General features: G+C 53.2%; 1 protein-coding gene across 1 annotated transcript; it reads left to right on the top strand.

The window, feature by feature from the left end:
• Window positions 1–11,124: 11,124 nt before the first annotated feature.
• On the top strand, window positions 11,125–18,240 carry Syngr1 (synaptogyrin 1). Its single transcript, XM_032890798.1, is given in 9 exon segments — window positions 11,125–11,214; window positions 12,433–12,629; window positions 12,631–12,671; window positions 13,542–13,574; window positions 13,577–13,681; window positions 15,383–15,387; window positions 17,621–17,684; window positions 17,687–17,733; window positions 17,735–18,240. Coding segments are annotated over 9 exon segments (687 nt in total). The 3' UTR covers window positions 17,840–18,240.
• Window positions 18,241–21,328: the final 3,088 nt, after the last annotated feature.

Genomic DNA, 21,328 nt, shown 5'->3' on the forward strand with positions numbered 1-21,328 from the left:
CAGTTAAGGGCTTGCTGTACAGGCCTAAGGACCTGGGTTTGGATCCCGAGCAGATGTAATAACATGTGTCTGTAACCCCTGCATGGGTGGGGACATACACAGGCAAGGTCCCTGGAGCTCTTGGCCTAGCCAAATCAGTGAGGACCCTACACTCCAAAAATAGAGTGCAACAACAGTTAGGGACCCCCCATGCACATCCGGCCTCTATGGGTGTGCACACAACACCTCGGCAGAGGGCGGCTCGTTAGCGATGTGTGAGCAGACCGGAATGTTTGCTGGAGCTTGGCAAGTGGTCCACCCCCATGTTTCTGGGGAGCCTTCTTTTTCAGGCATGGCTCATCTCCTCTGTTGAGGAGGCGGGAGCCAGTGAGTAGCCTGGAGGAAGAGGTGCTGTGGCTGTGGCGCCCCCAGGCTGTCCAGCTCAGGCTGGGACCAAGAAGGATGTCCCAGCCCACAGGCAAGTGGGCATAAGCCTGTGCCCTGCGTCTTCAGCCTGTGTGTACCCTCCTGATCCCAACCTGGGACCTCATTGTGTACCTTGTATTGTGGCCTGGCTTGTCCCCCGCCATTCAGACCTGAGGTGGGCAGGCTCAGAACCCTGTCTCTCTCAAGACACCTCTAGGCCTTGCTCCAGCTCGGACTGCACAGCCACTCTGAAACCTCCCTTCCCTTCTGACAGACCAGTTCCAGGGGGTGATGGCTGCCCCCCACCCCCCCCCACCCCCCCACCCATCTCCTTACCTTCCCTGGTCTGCAGGTCTTCAGGCCTGGTCATTTTGTTTGTTTCACTGCTGCTCTCTTTTCCCCATAGACTCCTTGCATATCACCACAGCCACAGCCCCAAACCCACACCCAGGGCTGTGTGCATCCTCATCCATCCCAGTTCTCCTCAGCCCTCATGTGTGTCCTGTGATTTTCCCTGGACCTCTGAGCCATTGGTCCCTCCCTGGCCCTTATCCCTGGACTTTCTTGTCTCTCAAAGCAATCCTCAATGGCCACATCCAAGGCTACAGGGAGGGGCTCAAGCCCTTCAGGCAGATGAGCTGCTGCTGGGGCTGTCCCGCAGCGTCCCCTAGGCACAGGGAAAACTCTTGTGTCCCCCACTCTGCACCTGCCATAGCTGGATTAAATCCAATCTTACTCCCCAACTGCATTCTGGCCAGCTCCCTCTTTTTCTTTTTCTTTTTTTTTTTTTAAGATTTATTTATTTCATGTATATATGATACACTGTGTACTATCTTCAGACACACCAGAAGGGCATCGGATCCCATTCCAGATGGTTGTGAGCCACCGTGTGGTTGCTGGGAATTGAACTCAGGACCTCTGGACCTCTAGAAGAGCAGGCAGTCCTCTTAACTACTGGAGGCATCTCTCCGCCACCTCCCACCCCCCACCTCCCGTGCCCTTATTCCCCTCAGCTCCCTGTTTAATGGCCAGGTTTCTCTCCATGTTCAAGTTCTTGTGTCTGCATCTGGAATTCCCCGCCCCCCCCAGGTTTCCCACTCTTTCTTGGCTGGGCCCCTTTCCCTCCCGTTTCCTTGGTTCCTAGTAGGGCCAAGGTGTGCTCAGTCTAGTTCTGCAGGTTCACTCTACCTCACTTCTCCCTCTGGTCAGGCTCATGCACGACCTTCACATTGTAAATCTGTGGCTGACAGGTTTATAAATGGATCTCCTGATTGCCTGGCCGGGCATCGAGGGACCTCTGCATGTGAAGTAAGCAGATCGTGAGATGTGGGTGCTCAGTCGTCTCATTTAACTATACTCAGAGTGTGTTCTGGCTACCTGCTCCTAACAATGAGGCTTTCACATAGTGAGGAAAGATGATCAGAATCCAGTTAAAAATGTGGTGGTGGTGAAGGAAGGGCCAGCAGGAAATGTATTTTTAGTTTGGCAGGATAAAACCAGCCAGCTAGGGGAGCTGATGTGGCAATAAGATTGAATCCGGCTATAAGCATTGGGGATCTCCCAGACCCGAGCATGGGGTGGTTCTTGGGAGGCTTCACACTGTGGGTTTTGTGAGGTGGGACTTCTCCCTACTCTGCCCTTTGTTTTACCAGGGCACTGCCATCTCTATGAGCCTTCTGGGTCCCCCAGCTAAACTCCTAGGCTCTTCACTGCCCTTGTACATGGGCAGATCGGCTGAGAGTGGCAGAGCTGCAGCCTCTTCCACTTGGTCTCAAAAGGAGGCAGGGCTGGGAGAAGGCAATGTCAGGCTGAGTGGGTGTCGTCAGACTAGGTTGCCAGCATCATCTGTGGGAGGAGAGGCAGCAGCTGGGGGAAAACTCTGCCCTCACCTGGCTGAGGTCAGTCGCCCCATCTCTGAAGTGGATTTGCCTTGCTGGGCGGGCTGGGCGCTGAATCACTGTATGGTAGAATCAGGCGGCTTGGACACTTCTCCGAGGTGGTAACTGCACCTCTTTCTCCTTTCAAAGGGCAGAGGTGGCGCAGTGAGGGGTGCTGGCCAGTCAAGGCAGTCCTCTGGGTTCTCTCTTTCCTGGAAGAGGCTTCCAGGGCCCCCATGTTTCCACGGCCTCTTGATGGGGACATCTCAGCACCCAATGAGACCCTAATCTCTGCTCTGCCCAATCCCCTCTCCCCTCTCCCCATGTGAGGATAGCCTCTGGGAAGGTTACCCACTTAATCCTCAATGGCCACATCCAAGGCTACAGGGTGGAGGGCTCAAGCCCTTCAGGCAGATGAGCTGCTGCTGGGGGCTGTCACGCGTCCTGAGCTGGCTTCTCTGCTTCCCTCACATGATTTTTGTGGGCTGTGGACCTGTCTGTGGTGGGACCCTGGCAACCTGCTCATCTCAGTATGGTTTTTGCCTGTCCGGGACCCTAGAGGCAGGGATTGGGTCTGGGAGGGGGCCTACTTCAAGCCAGATGCTGACCTGAGCCAGGTCCAGCTCACACAGAAAAAGGAAAAGGCTTAGAGGGCAGCATTTACACTGGGTGTGTGCAAGGGATACTGAGGAGATCTTGCTTGAACTCTGCACTGCCTGTGCCCTGTCAGACTGGCTCACCCCCTTCCCAGGCTTCTCTCCTTGGCCTGCTGGAGCCTGGGTGGCTAACCCCACAGTTGAACTATGAAAACAACTTACGTAGCAGTGTTATAGAGGACATGTTTGGATACTGTCCTGGATCCTGAAAGTCCTGTCTGGAGGGAGGGCTTCCTGGGGCGTGGTTTCCTGTGGCTGTCAGATGCCTACATGGAGCCAACCTCCTTGGGAAGATGGGGAAAGATGACAGTATCCAGGGCCAGGGACAGACAGCCAAAGGCAAAAGGCAGCAGGTTTCATTGTTGTTAACTTTTGAGAGGTTGAACTTGGTAGGGCAGAAAAGAGGGTAGGGCTTGGTGATTTCACTTCCTGGGTGTCCAGTTCAGTTGGGGACTAATGAACATGCCCTGACCTTGGTTTTAAGAGGGAGGATGACAGCTGCCATTGCTTGAAGATCTGTGGGGTGGCCCCTGGATCCACGGTGGTAGCACCAAGTGTCACAGGATTATGTAGGGAAGCTGAAGTAAGCCCAGAATGGCCAGATTGGAGGTGAGGTCTAGCCCAGGTCTGGGATCTGGTAGTAGGTAGATGGGGCGGAGTGTGAGTGTGTGTGTGCGTGCGTGCGTGCGTGCGTGCGTGTCACAGCTAATTTGGGTAAACCTTGCATTTATCTAAAAGATCCTTTCAGGCTGGTGTGGTGGCACTACACCCAGGAGGTTGAGTCAGGGGGCTGTTGTGAGTTCAAGGCAGACTGGGCTACATAAGCAAGTACCAGGCCCTAACAAGAACCCAGTCTCAAAAGGAAAAAAAAAAAAAAAAAGGGAGGAGGAGCTGGAAAATCGCCCAGAGGTTAAGGGCCTTGCTGTACTCTTCTGGGGACCCAATCAAATTCAGTCCCAGCACAACTGCTCTGTAGCTCCAGTTTTAGGTATCTGACGTCATCCTCCCCTGGCCTCTGGGGCACCCACACTCAGGATACACCGGGCTTCTGGAGCTGCTGAGGCACAATAGCCGTGCAGTCCAAGCTGGCTAAGGAATGGGGTTGGGGGAGGGCTGTTCTTAGGTCCTGTAGCTGGCTCAGGCCCAGGCCTCCTGGCTCTGTCCTCTAAATACACTGACCATTTGGTCCCTTCAGAGGTGGGCAGGTTGCATGGGGCTGTCATGGGTTCCTGGAGCTGGGGTCTGGAATGTACCCCTTTTGGAAGCAGCAGGGCTAGGACACGGAGTGCTATAGAAAACAGGCTGGGGCAGAGGGCCACGCCACTGCCTCCTGCTGAACCTTCCGCATCCCTGTTGGGTTGCAGTTGCTTCCTTGGGTGTCTGGGTAAGTATTAATGACCCGAGGCTATGAGGTTTTTCGATCGCTTCCAGCTTCCGGGGCTGCAGGCTGGTACAGGTTTCATGGAGATAAACCGTAAACATCCTAGCTCATAAGATCAGGGTAGGGAGAGGACCAGAAGGTTGTTAGAGTTACCACATCCCTCATAGAAGGCATTGCCTTGCTTCTGTTAGTTGAGAAAAGGAAGGAAGCCATGTTCTAAGGAGGAACAGCATGTGCAAGAATTCTCCAGTACCCTGAGGCGTGCCATCCTCACCCTCCCCGTGGCTGACCAGGGTGCAGGGTCATGGAGCTCAGGACTTCTGGGGTGTCTGTTCTCTCTGCACCTCTAATTTAGCGCCCAGCATCCTGAAATTCTTCTCCAATCTCTTTCCTCTGGCACTTCTGTGAGTTGGCTGTGGGTCTACACCAAGCGCCATCTGGGATCTGTTTCTAAGACAGGATGGATAGATTTAGAAGGGTGGAAACCATGGCAGGCTGTTTATCAGGCTTCTCCCTTCTATTCTCTTACTGTATTTATTCAGGGGCATAGCTGTCAGGCGTAGCTTTCAGTTTTCCCCTTCTACCATGTGGATCCTGGGACCAGACTCAGGCCACCCAGGCCCGGTGACAAACACCTTTATCTGCTGAGCCATCATCAGCCCTCCCATTTTTCTCAAGCTGGTGTGGAGAAGGAGAGGCCCCTGCTATCCAGGTTTTTGGGTCTTCCCTGCTGTCTGGGTGCTCTGCTGTTTTCTGAGCCTGGTTGTACCTGTGAGACCGTTTGTTTTCCCCACAGCAGCCAACAACCGCATATTTTTTCCCCAGTGTCCTGGCCACCACTGGATCCATATAGAGTTTCCTTCTGGTTTAGTTTCGGTTGTCTGGTGTCTGCTTACTGCGACTCCGTATGTTCCCTGCAGTCTCTGCAGATCTGGCCTTAATGTTCTGCCCAGGAGGCTGCCTGGCACAGGGCACCAGCTTTGGATTCAGAGAGCCTGCCATGCCAGTGATGGCTCCTCCTCAGCCTCCCAGTCAGGTCCCAAGACAGGGTGAGTGCGTTCTGGTGGGTCAGCCGGACTGTGGCCCTCCTCTCCCCCATCTGTGAGGAAGAGCAGCAGGCTCCTGAGGCCCTGTCCCTGCTCTGGGGACTGCGGTGGGGAGGATCCTACTTGGATGAGAAACTAGATCATCAGTGAGGAGTCCTGTGGGGGCTTTGGAACCTCCAGAGGAGTGGTTATAGGTCCTTGGGAGGCAGTTGGTCCCATCCGTGGCTCTTGTCCCCTGTAGGGTATGGTGTTTTCAGGTTGCACACCTCTCTCCCTGATTATCATCAAGTCCACTCTCCGGTTCACTATTCTCCCTTGCATGGGAGCCGGGCAGATTCTGCAGGTCACACCTCCACTGCCGCCCAAGCTCCCTGGTCTTTCCAGCCTCGACAGGGCAGGGCTCCCTGCAGTCTCTCTTCCAGCTGTCCGGCTGACTCTTTTGCAGACTCAGGTTACTGAACCGCTTCTGAGTCCGCATGATTCCTGGAAACCACCCCTGACCTTAGGGCCAGGGGCAGCCTTTGCCCTCCAGTGACCTTAATTCCCAGATGTCCTCCAGCTCTGCGTCAGCTCCTCATCTCCCTCTAACACACTGAACTCATTTTACCCGGGGCCTCTCTGTACTTGGGCTCCTCCCTGAGCCACCATGTTCGAGATATCCGATGGCTTTGGGGACTTGGCTGCAGCCTGGCTAAGGGGTCTCTTCATCGGAGGTCCACCTGGCCACCCAGTCTGTCTTCTCTCACACTACTTAGTGTTTCTTCATGGTGTGTTTCAGAACTTAGGTACATATCTGTCTCCCTCGGCGTGAACACGGCCCTTGCCTGCCTTGTAGTTTGGGGGTAGGTGTACATAGGAAGTGCTCAGGCGTTGCTGTTAAATGAGCAAAACACTGACCTCCAGGAGGCCTCCCAGGCCCGCTCCATGCAGGTGCAGATCTGTGGGGGCGTGGTCATCTCCCCCTAGTGCACCCCCTGAGTTTGGGCTCTCCTGCACCTGTCACAGAGACCAATGTTAGGTTTGAGCCCAGGACCTGTGCAGGAACAGTCTCCAAGGAAGAAGGCCTGGGGTCCAGGACAGGGAAGGAAGAAGGGAGGAAGCTCTTAGCTGAAGGAAAGCAGAGCCCCACCCCCAAGGTGAAGAGGGGCGGGGACCCAGGTGGCCTTTATGCCTAGAAACTCAGGATGTATCCAGACAGTAGAGAGGAACCCCAAAAGTGACCTTCAACTGTAGGGTGGTGACACGTTGGACTGGGACCAGTGAGAAGGTTCTGTGACTCAGGGGCCAGACTTTGTCGCAGCTCTTTTTGAATCCTGTGCTTTTCAGGAAGATAATGGCCACCCCCACAGTCCATTAGCCTTTGTCTCGCTGACCTCTAATGGCTTCAGTCATCCTCCCATGCCTCCACTGTATCCTTGGGCCTCCGACCAGCCCCTTTCTTCCATTCTTCTGCCTGGATATGTGTGCCTCAGATCCCTGCTGGGCTGGCTTCTTAGCCCACCTCAATCGGCCTGATCAATGGGACCCTTCCCTGACCATTGGTGCATCCCCTTGACCTTCCCCCACAACCTGCCCGTCAGCCTAAGCATCCATTCCCCCTTGTTATACATCCCAGCATGCTTCTCTCTGATGCTCACCTGGGTCATCCCACACGGACCTGGCACCCCTTCATCCCTCGAGAGGTCAGTCGGGAGCCCTGGACTATGGATTCCCCTTGGTTTGGGTCAGGCAGGTAAAACTGCATAGCTAAAGACCCAAGGCCAGGCAGGGGAGTCTCAGACCAGACTTGTACCCTGGGGTCCTCCCCACAACCGACAAGGTCTTTACCTTGCTAAATGCCCGTTTCTGTAAGGTTCAGGCACCAAAAGCCTGTGGTGAGTGCCTGACCAGAGCAGACCTGCTGCTTCCACCATGGGCCACTGGCCTCCCCATTTTCTGTCCACTCTGAGTGTTTGATCTTTTCTTCACCCTCCTGGGGAACACATGTCTCAGCACATTTTTCTCAGCTCTCAAGGACTCCCTTGCCCCTAGAGACCCATCTTAATGGTTCCTCTTCAGCTTTCCCTACGGCCCAGATTTCCGCCTGCCTGCTTCCCTCCCAGCTCCTTCTCCAAGCCCTTGAGAGTCCATTTCCTTGCTTGCCTTTGAGAGGTGGGGCCCACTCTTGTTCTTAAGCGCCTGCAGCAGTGGTGTATTTTCTGGACACAGGAAGCATGCACCTCTTAGGAAGTGTCCTCCAGAGTACTCTGCCATTGTTCCTTCTTGCCCATTGTTTCCTCCAGGAAGGAAAGCAACTTGGAAAGAACCTCTTTTACTCCTGTGAGGCATGCCCCTGCTCTGGTGTGCAAACCTCCCCATGCCGAGAAGCTGGTATTGTTTTGTTTAAGTGCCAGGATAGTTAGCACCCTGACCTACCAGTGAACTTCATCCCCCCGTGCGTGTGTGTGTGTGTGTGTGTGTGTGTGTGTGTGTGTGTGTGTGTGTACACAAGTGTGCCCACAGTGCACAGGTGGAAATCAAAGACAATTTTTGCCAGTTGTTTCTCTCCTTCCCACCTTTATGTGGGTCCTGAGACTTGAACTCAGGTTACCAAGCTTGTGCTGCAAAGCGCTTTTTATCCCTGAGCCATCTCACAGAAGATAATTTTTCTACAAGACTATTTATTCATTGTCCAGCATACAGCAAGCTTCAGATTTGGCTGCAGCAGGCTTTTCTGAAATCTCTCTAATCAAAAACTTCCATTCTGCTGGTTTGGGTGATATCTGGTGATGTGCAGGACCTGCCCATTTGCTGCTTAGAAGCCTTGGGTTGTTTCAGCTGCCAGACCCAGATGGCAGTGTGTGGAACAGGTGGCCCTTGGTCCCAGGCAGCTGTCCCTCAGAGCCTGCCTTGCCTGCCTGGGAATTGATGGCTCAGGGCCCCCTGACCTATAGTCTTTGAAACCCTTCTGAGGCCCTTCCTCGTTCCCTGAGCAGCCTGGACTCAGTCTTGCTGAGCCCATCGTGTGTGATGTTACAAGGTAGGCGGTAGCCTCTCTATTCCTCCCACCTGGTCCTCCCTCCGGGCTGGGTGCCCCTTCATCTCAGTTTTTCCTTTTCTGTCTGTGGACCATTTCTAAATCACCTTCTGGGTTTCATGGGCCAGATGCAGGCCAGTGGCCAGAATATCCTGTATGGATATCTGTGGTGTCTTGTGGCTCACCAAAGCCTAACCCTTCCTTCCACCCTCCCTCCTCCCTCCCTCCACCCTCCCTCCTTCCTCCCTCCCTTTTAAATCAAGATGGGATCTTACTATGTGGCCAGGGTGTCTTTGGAACTTGCTGTCTAGACTAGGCTGGCCTCACATTTAAAAAAAGAGATTTCCCTGTTTCTGCCTCCCAAATCCTGGTGTTAAAGGTGGGTGAGACCACACTGCCCCTCCCCCTTTAAATTAACCCTTCAAATCAGTGGCCTTTAGTGTTTTCAGGTTGGCAGCTGCCAGTTCCCCACCAGGCCATCATACCCCCTGCCTTCTGCCCTGCTCTGTTGCTGTTTTTGCCTGCCTGGTGAAAACTTATATGCTTATGCTCGAGGTAGGGGCTTGGGGTCTCTTTAAGTTCAAGGCCACTCTGGTCTACACAGTGAGTTCTAGGCCAGCCTGGGCTACATAGTGAGTGAGACCTGTCAGAAGGAAGGGGAAGGAAAGGAAAGACACAACATGTGGCCTGGCCTCGTCCAGGTTGAGATCTGTTTGCAACCTGGCTGGGACCTCCATGCCCCAGTCAGCACACCTCACACACCTCTCACACCTCTCCCACCTCTCACACCTCTCTCCCCTCTCCACACCTCTCACACCTCTCCACCTCTCCACCTCTCCCCCTGCCCCCCCGGCCCTTGTGTCTGCTCTCTTTGCTCTCTTTCTCCCTCTAATGGCTGAATCACAGTCCACCTTGTAAAAGGGCTGTGGGTTTACTTTCACTCCTCTGTTGATGCACATTTAGGCCACAATCTTCCTTCAGTGTCCCAGGCCAGTGGTCTCAAGCTCTCGTTCTTTTCCTCCAGGGGAAGCTTTGGTGAATCCTCCCGAACCCGTGTGCCCGTCTGCTGCCCTATTGCCTTGCTCCATGCAGCCCTTCAGCATCATGTAAAGCGCAGGCACTTGATAGAAATTCAAACACGCAGTGCACTCTCGGGGTTGTCATGAGGCAGTCAAGGGCTACAGCTAAATGGGACCACTGTCAGAGGTGATGCAGTAGGCACACAGGAAGACAAAGAAAACTGTGAATGGTTCTCAGTTTCCCTCGTTGTCTGTATCCCCCTTTCTTTAATACTCCTGGGTGTCAGCTGAGGGCCGAGCATGCCTGGCTGATACTGAAGTGATGGTTCTTTATAGGAAAATGAAAGGGGGGGGCTGAGGAGATGGCTCATCCAGTAAAGAACCCAGATGCTCTTCCAGAGGCAAAAGGTTCTGCCCTCAGCTCCTACATGGTGGCTCCCAACCAAATGGTTGTGACTCCCTTCCCAGGGAGATCTGGCGCCCTCTTCTGGCCTCAGTGGGCACTGCACTGTGGTGCCAACAAATTATCCCTGCAGGTAAAAATACATTTATTTATTTATTTATTTATTTATATTTTAAGTACACTGTAGCTGTCTTCAGATACACCAGAAGGGCATGGGATCTCTTTTACAGATGGCTGTGAGCCACCATGTGGTTGCTGAAATTGAACTCATGACCTCTGGAAAACCAAGTCAGGTGCTCTGTCCGCTGAGCCATCTCTCAGCCTAAAATACATTTTTAAATAAGTAGGGGAAGCAGCTGCTGTTGGCGATGTCCCAGTTGGTAAACTTTGCTATGCAGGCATGGGACCTGAGTTCAATCCCAGCATTCATCTGAGGTTGGGCTGGCGGCTTGAGCCTGTGGTAATAGTGTTGGGATGGCGAGACAGGAGGATCTCTGGGGCTCACCAGCCAGCCAGTCTAATAACCCGAATCCGTGAGCTCCAAGTTCAGTGAGATCTTCTTCTCGCTAAGAGTAAGGTAGAGAGCACACAGAGGAAGACCGGCGTTGACTTCTGGACTACACATACATGTGTGCACACTTGCATGTACACACACAGATGCAAAGCAGCGGCAAGTGGGAAATGGACAACAGCAATTCCTCAGCTCTGCTTCCAACTCACCTCAGGCCACAAGCCTTTTCAGCATCTTTCTGAGATCTGACCTTTTCCCCCCATCTAAGGAGGAACCATGAAGGTGACAGGCAGGTCCCCTGGGTTTGGATCCCATTTCTGCCACTTACCAGTTGGCAACTTCAGGCACATTCATGGCCTAGTCATGCTTTGGTAGCGCTCATGAATGCTGATGAACTGATGTGATAGTCAGCCATTCACGATGTAATAAATTGCCCAAACTTGCGGCCTTAAAATGGCGGTCACAGGCTGGGGATTTAGCTCAGTGGTAGGCGTTTGCTAGCAAGTGCAAGACCCCTGGGTTGGGTCCCCAGCTCCAAAAAAAAGAAAGAAAAAAAAAAAAGGGAGGTTTGGGATTTGGCTCAGTGGTAGAGCTCTTGCCCCTGGCAACCGCAAGACAGGTTGATCCCCAGCTCTGAAAAAAAAAAAAAAAAAAACAAAAAACAAAAACAAAAAAATGGTGGTCACGCATTACCTCAGTTCCTGTGGGTCAGGAACCACCTGGGTGGGTGCCATTGCCTTCAGGTCTCTCACAGGCTAAAGTCACAGTATCCACCCAGCTGTGGTCTCATGATGGCTCTCCTCCGGATGCATGGGTATCAAGTTCACCAAAACCCAGTTGGTTTCAGCCCACTCCATTGACATGGCTGCTGATGGGCCTTCCAACTTCCTTGGGCTGCCAGTTAGAGACTTCTCTCTGCTCCCTGCTGTGTAGGTGTCCTGTGGTGCCGCTGGAAACACAGCGGTTAGCTTCCAGTAGAAACAGGCCAGGGCAGGAGACTAGAGAAGTGAGCAAGTGGGAACCAGAAGCAATCCCTTGTCACTTTCATAATGTCACGCTTGTGGGGAATGTGCTTTGATCATATTCCTCCCATATTCCCTCATCTCCCTTTCCCTCGAACCCCTGTTTCCCAACAAGCTTTACCTTCCGTCTTTGATTGCTATATTTTATTTGTATATTATTGCATTGTATTATACTGTGAGTGCAGTGCCCACAACACCAGAAAGGGAACATGAATCCCTGGGCTGGAATTACAGATGGAAATGTACCTGGGTCCTCTGGGAGGTGCATAGCTCTTAACCCCTGAGCCGTCTCTCTAGCCCTGGGTCTTTTCCATTTTAAAGTTGTTCATGTAGGCACAGTAAAGACAAGCACAGTTCACTGGCCCTGCTTGGTTTTGTTTTTATTTTTTTGTTCTTCCAAGTCAGGGTTTCTGGTGTAGCTCTGGCTGTCCCTGGGAACTCCTCCGTGGGCCAGGCTGACCTCGAACTAGAGCTCTTCCTGTCCTGCCTTCCAGGTGCTTAGATTAAAGGTGCGCACCACACTACTGCCTGCTGCCCAGACACGGTTTTAACCACACTGTCTGCTAGAAGCAGATCACTAATTCCAGCCACTGTGGGTGTGACCAGCAGGAGGCTGGGTCACTACAACCTGCCCATGCAGCCGTGAAGTGAAGGATCCGACTGCGACTTACAAAATGGACCGTGGGATCGCTTGGCAGGACTGTTTAGGGTTTCTGATTTGTCCACTTTGTTCCCTTGGGGTACTGGGACTTGGGACTTGAGGCTGGGGAACAACAGAACAGCCTAGGCCGTTCAGAGAGGAACACACTATGGGCTGGGCAGGTGTCAGGAACTGTGGAAGTTGACCTGGAGGGACAGAGGATTGGACCTGAGTTCCACCCCAGCCCCAGGACCCTTGGTGTCAGGTGGTAGGAGGCTGTGTGTGCAGTCAGATGCCCATAAGCCCTTACAGCAGGGTTGGAAATGGTTGATGTTGCCTGTGCTGTGTGGCCTCAGGCAAGTTTCCGTCCCTCTCTGGGCCCTCTGTGTCATACCTACTGGCCCCTCAGTGTTCACGTGGAGCAGGGCGCTTGCTCCGCCTGTTCTCTCCTTGCAGGTCTCCATTGTGGTCTTGGCTCCATTGAATAGGGGCTACCTGAACAACCCGGAGGAGGAGGAGGAGTTCTGCATCTACAACCCGCCCAACCCCAATGCCTGCAGCAGCTTCTGGCGTGACCCGTGGGGCGTGTTGGCCTTCCTCACCTGCCTGCTCTACCTGGCTTTCAGCGTGTACTTCCATAATCCAGCAGTGTCAGAAGGACGCAGAAGCCGTCCTGTCTGACGCCGGTGTCTCGGGTGAGCCTGCTTTAGGGTGTCCCTTAACAGCATGTCAGAGCTCTCTCCCACCTTCCTATGAAGTGTGGGTGGGGAGCCATGGTTGGTAGGGGAGGGGGCTGGTCAGCTCTGGTCTCAGGGCTCTCTGTGCCTCCTGGGGGAGACTGGAGCCGCCCCCCTTCCATTGGTCTGGAGAATTGCCAGCCTGTGCCCAGTCTCCCGTGTAGGACTCAACTTGGGCATGGTGGGACCGAAAGGCTTCTGGCCTGGGGTCCTTGACCTTCTAGAAGAGCTAGGACTAATGTCCCCAGATAGCTCCTCTTAAGGCAGGCCAGTACTACCACTATCCTGGACAGCTCCTGGTAGACCATGAGCACCCACAGAAAGTCTTGCCCCTCTACCCAGCTCCACACCTCAAGCTGAGGGCTCCTCTAGGGGGGAGCTGCACATGTGGGAAAGCGGAGGTCCAGGCTTCCGGGTCGTGCAGCCGCTGTTGTCCTGTCCCAATTGTCCCCTCCCCCCAGTTCTCTAGAACTCTGGCAGGGTCACTGCATCCCCCCCGTGCGTGTAACCGCTGGTGCTTGCAGGCTAAGCCAGGAAGGTGTCAGCCGTTAAGAGATGCCCCAGATATGGCTGCCTCTGTACCTTCCTTCCTGTACTGCTGGCCCCTGTGAGTCATGACCTGCCCTCTCTGTGGTCTCCCCGACCCCAGCTGTGTCATTCCAGTCTGCCTTCTCCTGGCTCCCCTCTCTGCTCCAACCCCTAGCTTTCGTTATTTGGGGTCAGGGAGCATGGAGACATCTTGAACTACCCCTCTGTTCCTTGGTGCCCTGTTTTCCCCCTTCTCTTTGTATGTCACTGACATACATCCGGCTAGCCCTGGGCACTCAGCCTTCTGGGCCTTCTTCTGGTTCGTGGGTTTCTGCCTGGCCAGCAGTGGCAAGTCTCAAGCCAAAAAAAGGACAACCCTCTGAATGAAGGGACAGGCGCAGCCCGGGCTGCCGCCGCCTTCTCGTTCTTCTCCATTTTCCGTGGGTGATATGGGTTCCATAGAGTCCCCCACTGAGGCTGAGTAGATGGGCTGACCCTGCTTCCTGAAGGAGACCTTGCTCCAGGCCACCTGCAGCCTCCCCTGAGCAGGAGCTAGTCATAGCTTTCCCTATGGATGTGACCTAAACATCTGAAATGTGGCCAGGTGGGTCTTGAACTCAGAGCCTCCTGCCTTAGTCTCTGACCACACACCCACGCCTTTGCTGCTCTCACGCACAGAATGGCTCTTCACTCCTGGGTCTCCCCACTCCAGAGGACATTTCCCTAAGAATGTGCTTTCCAAACAAGGAAAACAGATTGAGTCTTCACAGTGTGCTGTTTATTTTCTGTCTTTTTAAGGAATTTTATTTTAGGTCCAACATTTTTTGGGTTGGTGTTTGCTTTTAATCTCAATACTGGAGCAGGCTGGTGGATCTTTGGTTTGGGAAGCCAGCCCTGGTCTACAGAATGAGTTCAGGGCCACAGGAAGCCCTATCTCAAAAAACAAAAATCAAAAACCAAAACAAATATGAGGAAAGCATGTTTGGAACCCTTTCAGGGGCTAGCCCAGGTCTCAGGGCTCCATGTGCCACACAGCATCAGCTGGCCCCTCTGAGGTGGGTCTAGGTCATATCCATTTTTCCCTTCTAATCTCCCTCCTGTTGAGAAAAGGTTAGGGTGTCATTAGACCCCCCCTTCCTTCTTTCCCTTCTCCTGCTCCGTTGTAAGTTCCATGTTCTAGAAACAACCCTTGACTGCACAGTCCCTCCCAACTCTCCCTGGGTGACTTTAAGATTTCTTCTATTTATTTTACATTATGAGTACACTGTCATTTCTTCAGACACACCAGAAGGGCATGGATCCCATTATAAGTGGTTGTGAGCCACCATGTGGTTGCTGGAATTGATTGAACTAGGACCTCCTGGGAGAGAGACTTACCACTGAGCCATCTCTCTAGCCCAGACTTCTTTTTGAGAACCCTAAGAGCCATCTTCTGGGGCACTCTGCCCCCTTGTATTGGGAGCCAGAGTTTGTGGTTCCAGTCCCAGTGAGGCCAAAGCCATAGTCACCACAGAGCTCTTGAATGTCTTCAGGACTCAGCAGGAAGATCAAAGTGGCCTCAGGAGATCTCATTTGGGAAATAGGTACCCTAAAAGTAGGATTTCCCCATTCCTGCCTCCTGGCTGGTGGTGTGGCTGATAAGAACGTAGCAATTGGCTTGAAGGCAGACCCCCACTGGCCTGGTACTTCTGCGCACAGCTGGTCCTTTCTGAGGCAGCTCTGCCCTTCCGCTTCCTCAATGGCCTCACCCTGCTCTCTCTGGCAGAGCCTGACTGCAGCCCTGGCCGTACGCAGATTCAAGGACCTTACCTTCCAGGAAGAATACAACACACTGTTCCCTGCCTCAGCACAGCCATAGTCCCTGAAGGACAGGGAGTCCACACCTCAGCAGGGCCCAGTTGCAGGAAGTCCCAGTGTTGGAGATGCTTGCCCACTAGGACAGGATGAGGCTGTCTGGAGGAGCTCGCATGGCTCACCACTGGCTCACTCATGCTGTACTGCTTCCTTTGTTTACTCTGTGTGTTCGCTCCTTCAGTAAACATTTATTGGCAACTGTTTTGACGCCTGTGGATTAGACAGCTCCTGGCCCCTGGGCCTATTGGCTGGAGAGGGGAACAGTAGCCCAACTCCACAAGTGGTAGAGTGGGCTGTTAAAGATCTGAAGTGCCTCCATGAAAGGGAGCTGAGCCTACAGGACAGTCAGGATAAACCTGTTCATGATCGCGGCGTGAAAGACCAGCCCTAGATGCCTCCCTGGGCTGGCTACCTACAGAGGACCTTTAGCCAACCGTTCTCCTGTGCCCGTGTGACTGAAAGCAAAATTCTGCACCCTCGAATCTCAGTCAGTTTTCCTAGGCTGACTGATAATGAATGGATCAACGCCTCTAGGCAACTGGTAGCAAGGTTAGCACAGGGGTTTGCTGCACAGAGATGCCTGCTCGTAATTCTGTTGTCCATCTCATTCGTTCATTCATTCATTCATTCCTCCGTGAGGTACATCTCCTAAGCCCTCCTTAGCCTTTCTTGTTCCAACCCAGAAGACCTTGGCCCAGATGCTGGGGAAGGCACAGCCCCACGCCTGGCGTTTGTGCTCCCTGCAGGGGTGGAGGGATGCAGTGGGCAAGGAGGACCCCCAGAGCTGCCTCTGCCTTGTTGTACTGAATGCAGAGGACCTGCGACACTGGGGCATGCAAGGACAGAGGCCTGCTGCCTGCACAAGATGTCACATCCAGTGCAGGTCCCAGCACACCGAGCAAGTCCTTCAGCATCCTCTCACGGCTCTGCTGGGCCAGGTCCTTCTCCTTTCTGTATGTGGCCTCTCGTGCTGGCACGGCTGCAGTAGAACATTGGCCTGGCAGGATGGAGAAAAACCTGACACAGTTCCTAAGTGCCCTCTAGATCTGGTTCTCAACCTTCTTAATGCTGGGACCCTTTCCTTTGGGTTCCTCTGCCGTGTCCGCCCCACCATAAAGTTATTTCGTTTGCTACTTCATTTTTTTTTTTTTTTTTCTTTTTTTTTGAGCTGGGGACCCGAACAGGGCCTTAAACATAGGCAAAGCGCTCTACCACAAGCTAATCCCCCAACCCCTCGTTGCTGCTTCATAATTGTAATTTTGTTGCTGTTATAGGTCAGATCATAGATATCTGATCTGTGACCCTGCAAAGGGGTCATGATCCACAGGTTGGAACCACTGCTCTAACTAGCGCACTCTCCCCTGGAAGGGGTCTGTGGAAGTCATTCTCCAGCTCTCTGTGTGGGCATCATGAAGTCAGGGAGTAAGCCTGGTCTCCATACGCTCTCAGCATGCATCCTGTTTGTTTCTGCCTCTAACCGCAGCCCCAGAGGGCTCCGATCACTCCTCAGGCCCCCAGGTTTGGGACTGAATTTCAGGACTCTTTGCCCTGGGTCCCCCCTGTCTGCCTTCATCTTCCCATTCATGACCTAGGGTGTGGGCTGGCAAGAGGTAGGGAAGGCTTTCTCTGAATTACAGAGCTCATCTAATGTGCTCTTAAGTCCCCCGAAGCAGCACCCTTGTCTTCTCTCTGTACGTGGCTGCAGTCAGACCTTTCCCAGATTGTGCTGAGAGATGAGAGAAACAGGACCCAGGATGTAACGGTCCAAGAGAGGATTTGATGGCATGTATGATCCTGAAATGTGGGTTTTACTGTTTTTTGTCTTTCAAACTTGTCCCAAGTGTTTCAGCTAGGAGTAGTTTCAGTGGCCAGTGATTTCCATTCAAATAATAACAAACTCAGGTCTGGAGAGATTGAGTAGGGTTTGCATAGTGGCTGTAGTGTCCTCGGTGATCCGGGTTCATCCTCTCCCCCCCATCTTTTACCCATCCTCCACCCTGGTGTGTTTTAGCAGCTAGAGCTCAGCTAGCCCATCACTCTCTAGGCATTAGATCAGGGAGTGGGACAAAGAACACAGCTGTATCTCATTGGCTGGGAGTTAGCCCATGTGACCGTGCCTAGCTATAAGACAAACAGAAAGATGGCTTTTAGAAGCTGTGAAGAGATCTCTGTTCTAGGTACCCTTTTCTCCCATTCCACGTAACATCCCTGAGGACACAGTTCGGGAGCAGGCTATGTGTCTCTGACCCTTCTTAACCCTCCACAGTGGAGTGGTCTTGTCTTGGGATGCATGGGCAGGCAACCTCTGAGGCTCTTTATAGATGGCTGATAAGGTCCTGGACCTCTGGAGGGGTGGCTGCGTGAACAGTCCTTTCCCTCAGTCAAGCTTGGTGCATTGAATGTCTGTAACCCTCTGCATCCTGTCAACTAACCTCTACTAACCCAATACTTTTTGTTTGTCTCTCCCTTAACCATCCTCCACCTGTCCCCGTCCCCACCTGTCCCGTCCCCCTGCTCCATCCCAGGCAGGTCAGGCCGTGCTAGCCTTCCAGCGGTATCAGATTGGCCGACTCGGCCTCTTCTCCCAGGACACATGGATCCCAGCCAGGACTCCAGCATGCCTTATGCCCCCTACGTGGGAGCCCAGTGCTGGGTGGGACCCTGCTGGCATGGGTGGCACCTACCAGCATCCAGCCAACGCCTTCGATGCTGAGCCCCAGGGCTACCAGTCGCAGGGCTACTGAGCCCCCGCTGATGGTGGTGACAGTGACCGCCTACCCTGCCCCTGCCCTTCCATCCTAGCTCCCCTCCCAAGCACCCTGCTCCCTCCCAGGTGACCCTGCCTCGCACACGCTCAGCCTCCAAGTGACTCCACTGAGGCCCAGTGCAGCTGGGGTGGGGAATGATGGGGTGTGTCCACATATGTGTGCAAGTGTGTGCCCAGGAGGGGTCTAGAGGTGGGGCCCAGGGGTTACAGTCATTCATTGTGTCCTTGAGCATCCACTGAGCACCTACTGTATGCCAGGCCTTGCTCAGCTGGGGAGAGAGAGAGAGAGATAGAGAGGGGTAAGGAAAGCTGAGGAGGCCCTGTTCCAGACACAGGAGAGGTGGGACATTTACTGGGAAGTTTGGCTGCAGGGGGCTCAGCCACGTGAGTGTGGTTGTTTTTGGTATTGTTTTTTTTTTTTTTTTTTTTATGTGTTTTTTTTTTTTTTTTTTTTTTTTTTTTTTTTTTTTTATTTTTTTTTTGTTTTTTTTTTTATTTTGTTTTTTTTATGTTGGTTTGATTTGGTTTTTTTGAGTTGTTATTATGATGGGTCAGATATAGAGCTCCTGCCAGCCTTCTCTGCTTCCTGTTCCCTACACCCTAGGCTCTGTCACTCAGTGTTTGCTGAGGTGGGATGGGGAAGTGGGGGCAGGCATCGCTTCAAGACATGAGTCCAGAGAGACCCCATGATCTGCCTCAAACTGAGGACCTCCTCAGCCTCAGCTGCTTTCCTCGTGCAGGTCCCTCCTCCAGTCCTCGGTCTTCTCCTAGAGTGCTCCCTCAAACTACCCTTGTCCCTTTGTGTTTTGCTCCGTGCTCCAACATGTCCCGTGGGGAACTCCTTTGGGGTGTGCCAGCAACTCCCTTAGCAGTTTCCCGGAGGAGTGGTAGCCATCTCTGCCTCTTGGAGGGCTCACTGAGCCCTTTGCTCATGGCTGGGTAGACAGGAGGCCAGGAGGAGGTGGAGATGGACCCAAGGTCCCAGTAAGTAGTAGAGATGACCTTGCATCCTAAGTTTATTGGCTCCATCCACCCAGCAGGGAGCTGCACCCCCAGCATCACCTGGGACACTGTCCTCTGCTTGTTTGGGTCAGCAAAGGTTCAGGGGTGGAGCAGTGGGAAGAGCTTTCAATTACAGGGTCAGTTTGAAAGCAGCCACACTACCCCAAATGAGGCAGGAGTGAGACGCTGCAGAGAGACTTCCAGCCCCAGGAAAGAGAATAGCGCGGGGTTGCCTCAAAGACAGAAGGGAAAGTAGGTGGGGCCTAAGGGGACAGCAAGGAGGCATTTTCATACAAGGTGCTTCCCTCCCTGGGATAGAGGGAACACAGAGGGAGGTGGTCTGTGTCATGCTCCTGTGCGTGCCCAGCATACACAAGCTGGTTCCTGGGAAGTAGGTCAGTGGGCTGTGGGTCACTTTTAACAATTGGGTGACCCACCACCTCATCCATGCCCTACAGGACTCTGCCAGGCAGATTGCTCTCCTGGTACCTATGTTGGTGTGATGTCACCAAAAGTGTTTGGTCCCTGTCCGTGGGAGCCTGTGAAGCACATACAGACACAGGGTCCATTACAGTGGGAAGCATGTAAAGAGCTGGCCTGAGGAAGAGTCAGGGAGGGGACAAGAGTTTCAGAGGCCTAGAAGGAGCACCACTGCTCCTCCTGCTGAAGAGGAAACCAGGAAGGAAATAAGCCCTTCCTAGTCCTCAGGACAGTTTCAGAACCAGGAACACAGAGTTAGCATTAGAAATTGGATCCAAACTGGGATCTCCAAGTTTGCTAAGGATTCACAGTGTTGAGAGAGCTGTTGCTAACTTCCATGTTCCCCCACCTGGGAAGGGGCTGTGTACAGCTCCATGACCCCTGAGTGGCTCAAGTAGGGACAGCTTAGGGATGGGGGAGAGTAACAAGTGACACCAGACCAGAGGAGAGACGGCTACAGTAGTGTTGCTGTGCCACCATAGGTCATGAACAGTCCTGGTCTTTGCTACTCACAACCCAGAGCCTTCTCTGCCTGTGGGCACTAGAGACTCAAGGCCTGACTGCCCATCTGTTTCATCCTGGACAGCAACAGACAGCAGGTGATGTCAGGCAGAGGGCAGGGTGCTGGTTAAACTCTGCCCAGCCTTGGGCATCTGTCATAGACTCTTACTGGTCCTCAGGCTGGAGACATTTACAGGACCAGGGGGGGGACTTCAGCATCTCCTTGTCCCATGCATGCCATCATGGTACAGATAGCGGGTGAGTGGCGGAGGAGGATTTAGGTAAGACCCAGGCTTCTGACTCAGTAGTGTGGGAAGGGTCACACCCCCACAGACATAGCATTAACCCCTGGAAGACCCAAGGCCAGCAGCACCCCGGATTTCCTTTCCCTCTCCATAGCCTCGCTTTCTTCCCACATTCTCCTTGGAGAGGGTCCCCCACAGCCATGCCCTATGGAACTGGGGTTCCCTTTTCCCTGTCAAGCACAAAAGAAAGTCTGAGAAACGTGGGTTCCACAGGCGTTTATCACTGCAGGGACCCTTTGAGAGAATCATATTTCATTTACAGTCATACATAGAGTGAGAGATTGGGAGCCCCATCGTCTGCCTTCTGAGATGACATATCCTGCGTGGTCACAGGCCATCTTGCCTGGGCGGCACCCAGTCCGCCTAGGATGTAGCAGTCGGGGTTAATTTCCAGGGGACTGGCACCAGTCTCCTGCTCCATCTGTCCCTGATGACTCTTGATTTTCAAAGACTTGGGGTTCCAGGCTTTTCCCACTTGTTATCCCTGGGGCACCTCTAACCTTGACCCATAAATCCTTTGATCCCTGAAGAGTATGAGCAGGAGTCCCCAGAGTTTATGGAGGATGAACTGGGCTAGCTGTCTCCCAGTGCTACCCCCTGACCTGATAACTTCCGCCCCCCGGTGCCCATGGCTCTTGTCTGGGTGCCCTGGTCCCTCCCGCAGCGTTACTGCCTGTGTATAGTATAAATATATATATTTTCTATATATAAGATGTATAATATAAGGCTCCACAATATATCTGTGAGTGTGTGTGTGTGCGTGTGCGTGTGTGTGGTGAAGGGCAGCCCCCCAACTTGGGCCCTGCTCTAGACCCTCCCCCACCTGGTTAAGCCTCTCCAGTGGACCCAGTGGCCCTGAGGCATCCTCCTCTATGACATCCATCCATCTGTGGTGACCAAGTGAAGGTGGTGACTTCTGGTGACATAGTAATAAAGTGAAGATTCAACTCACCAGTGGGCCGTGTCGCTGTGTTTCTTTGATGTCCTGGTGGAGTTTATCCCTCTCTCTTGTTTGCTTAACTTGCTTTTTCCAAGACGAAATGGCATGGATCCAAGGCTGACCTCAGATTCAGTAGAGCTGTAGTGACCTTGGACTGTGTGTGTGTGTGTGTGTGTGTGTGTGTGTGTGTGTGTGTGTGTGTGTGTGTGTGTGTGTGTGTGTGTGTGTGTGTTGCAGC

The sequence above is a fragment of the Rattus rattus genome, chromosome 1 (genome assembly GCF_011064425.1).
Source record: "Rattus rattus isolate New Zealand chromosome 1, Rrattus_CSIRO_v1, whole genome shotgun sequence".
NCBI classification, from domain to species: domain Eukaryota; kingdom Metazoa; phylum Chordata; class Mammalia; order Rodentia; family Muridae; genus Rattus; species Rattus rattus.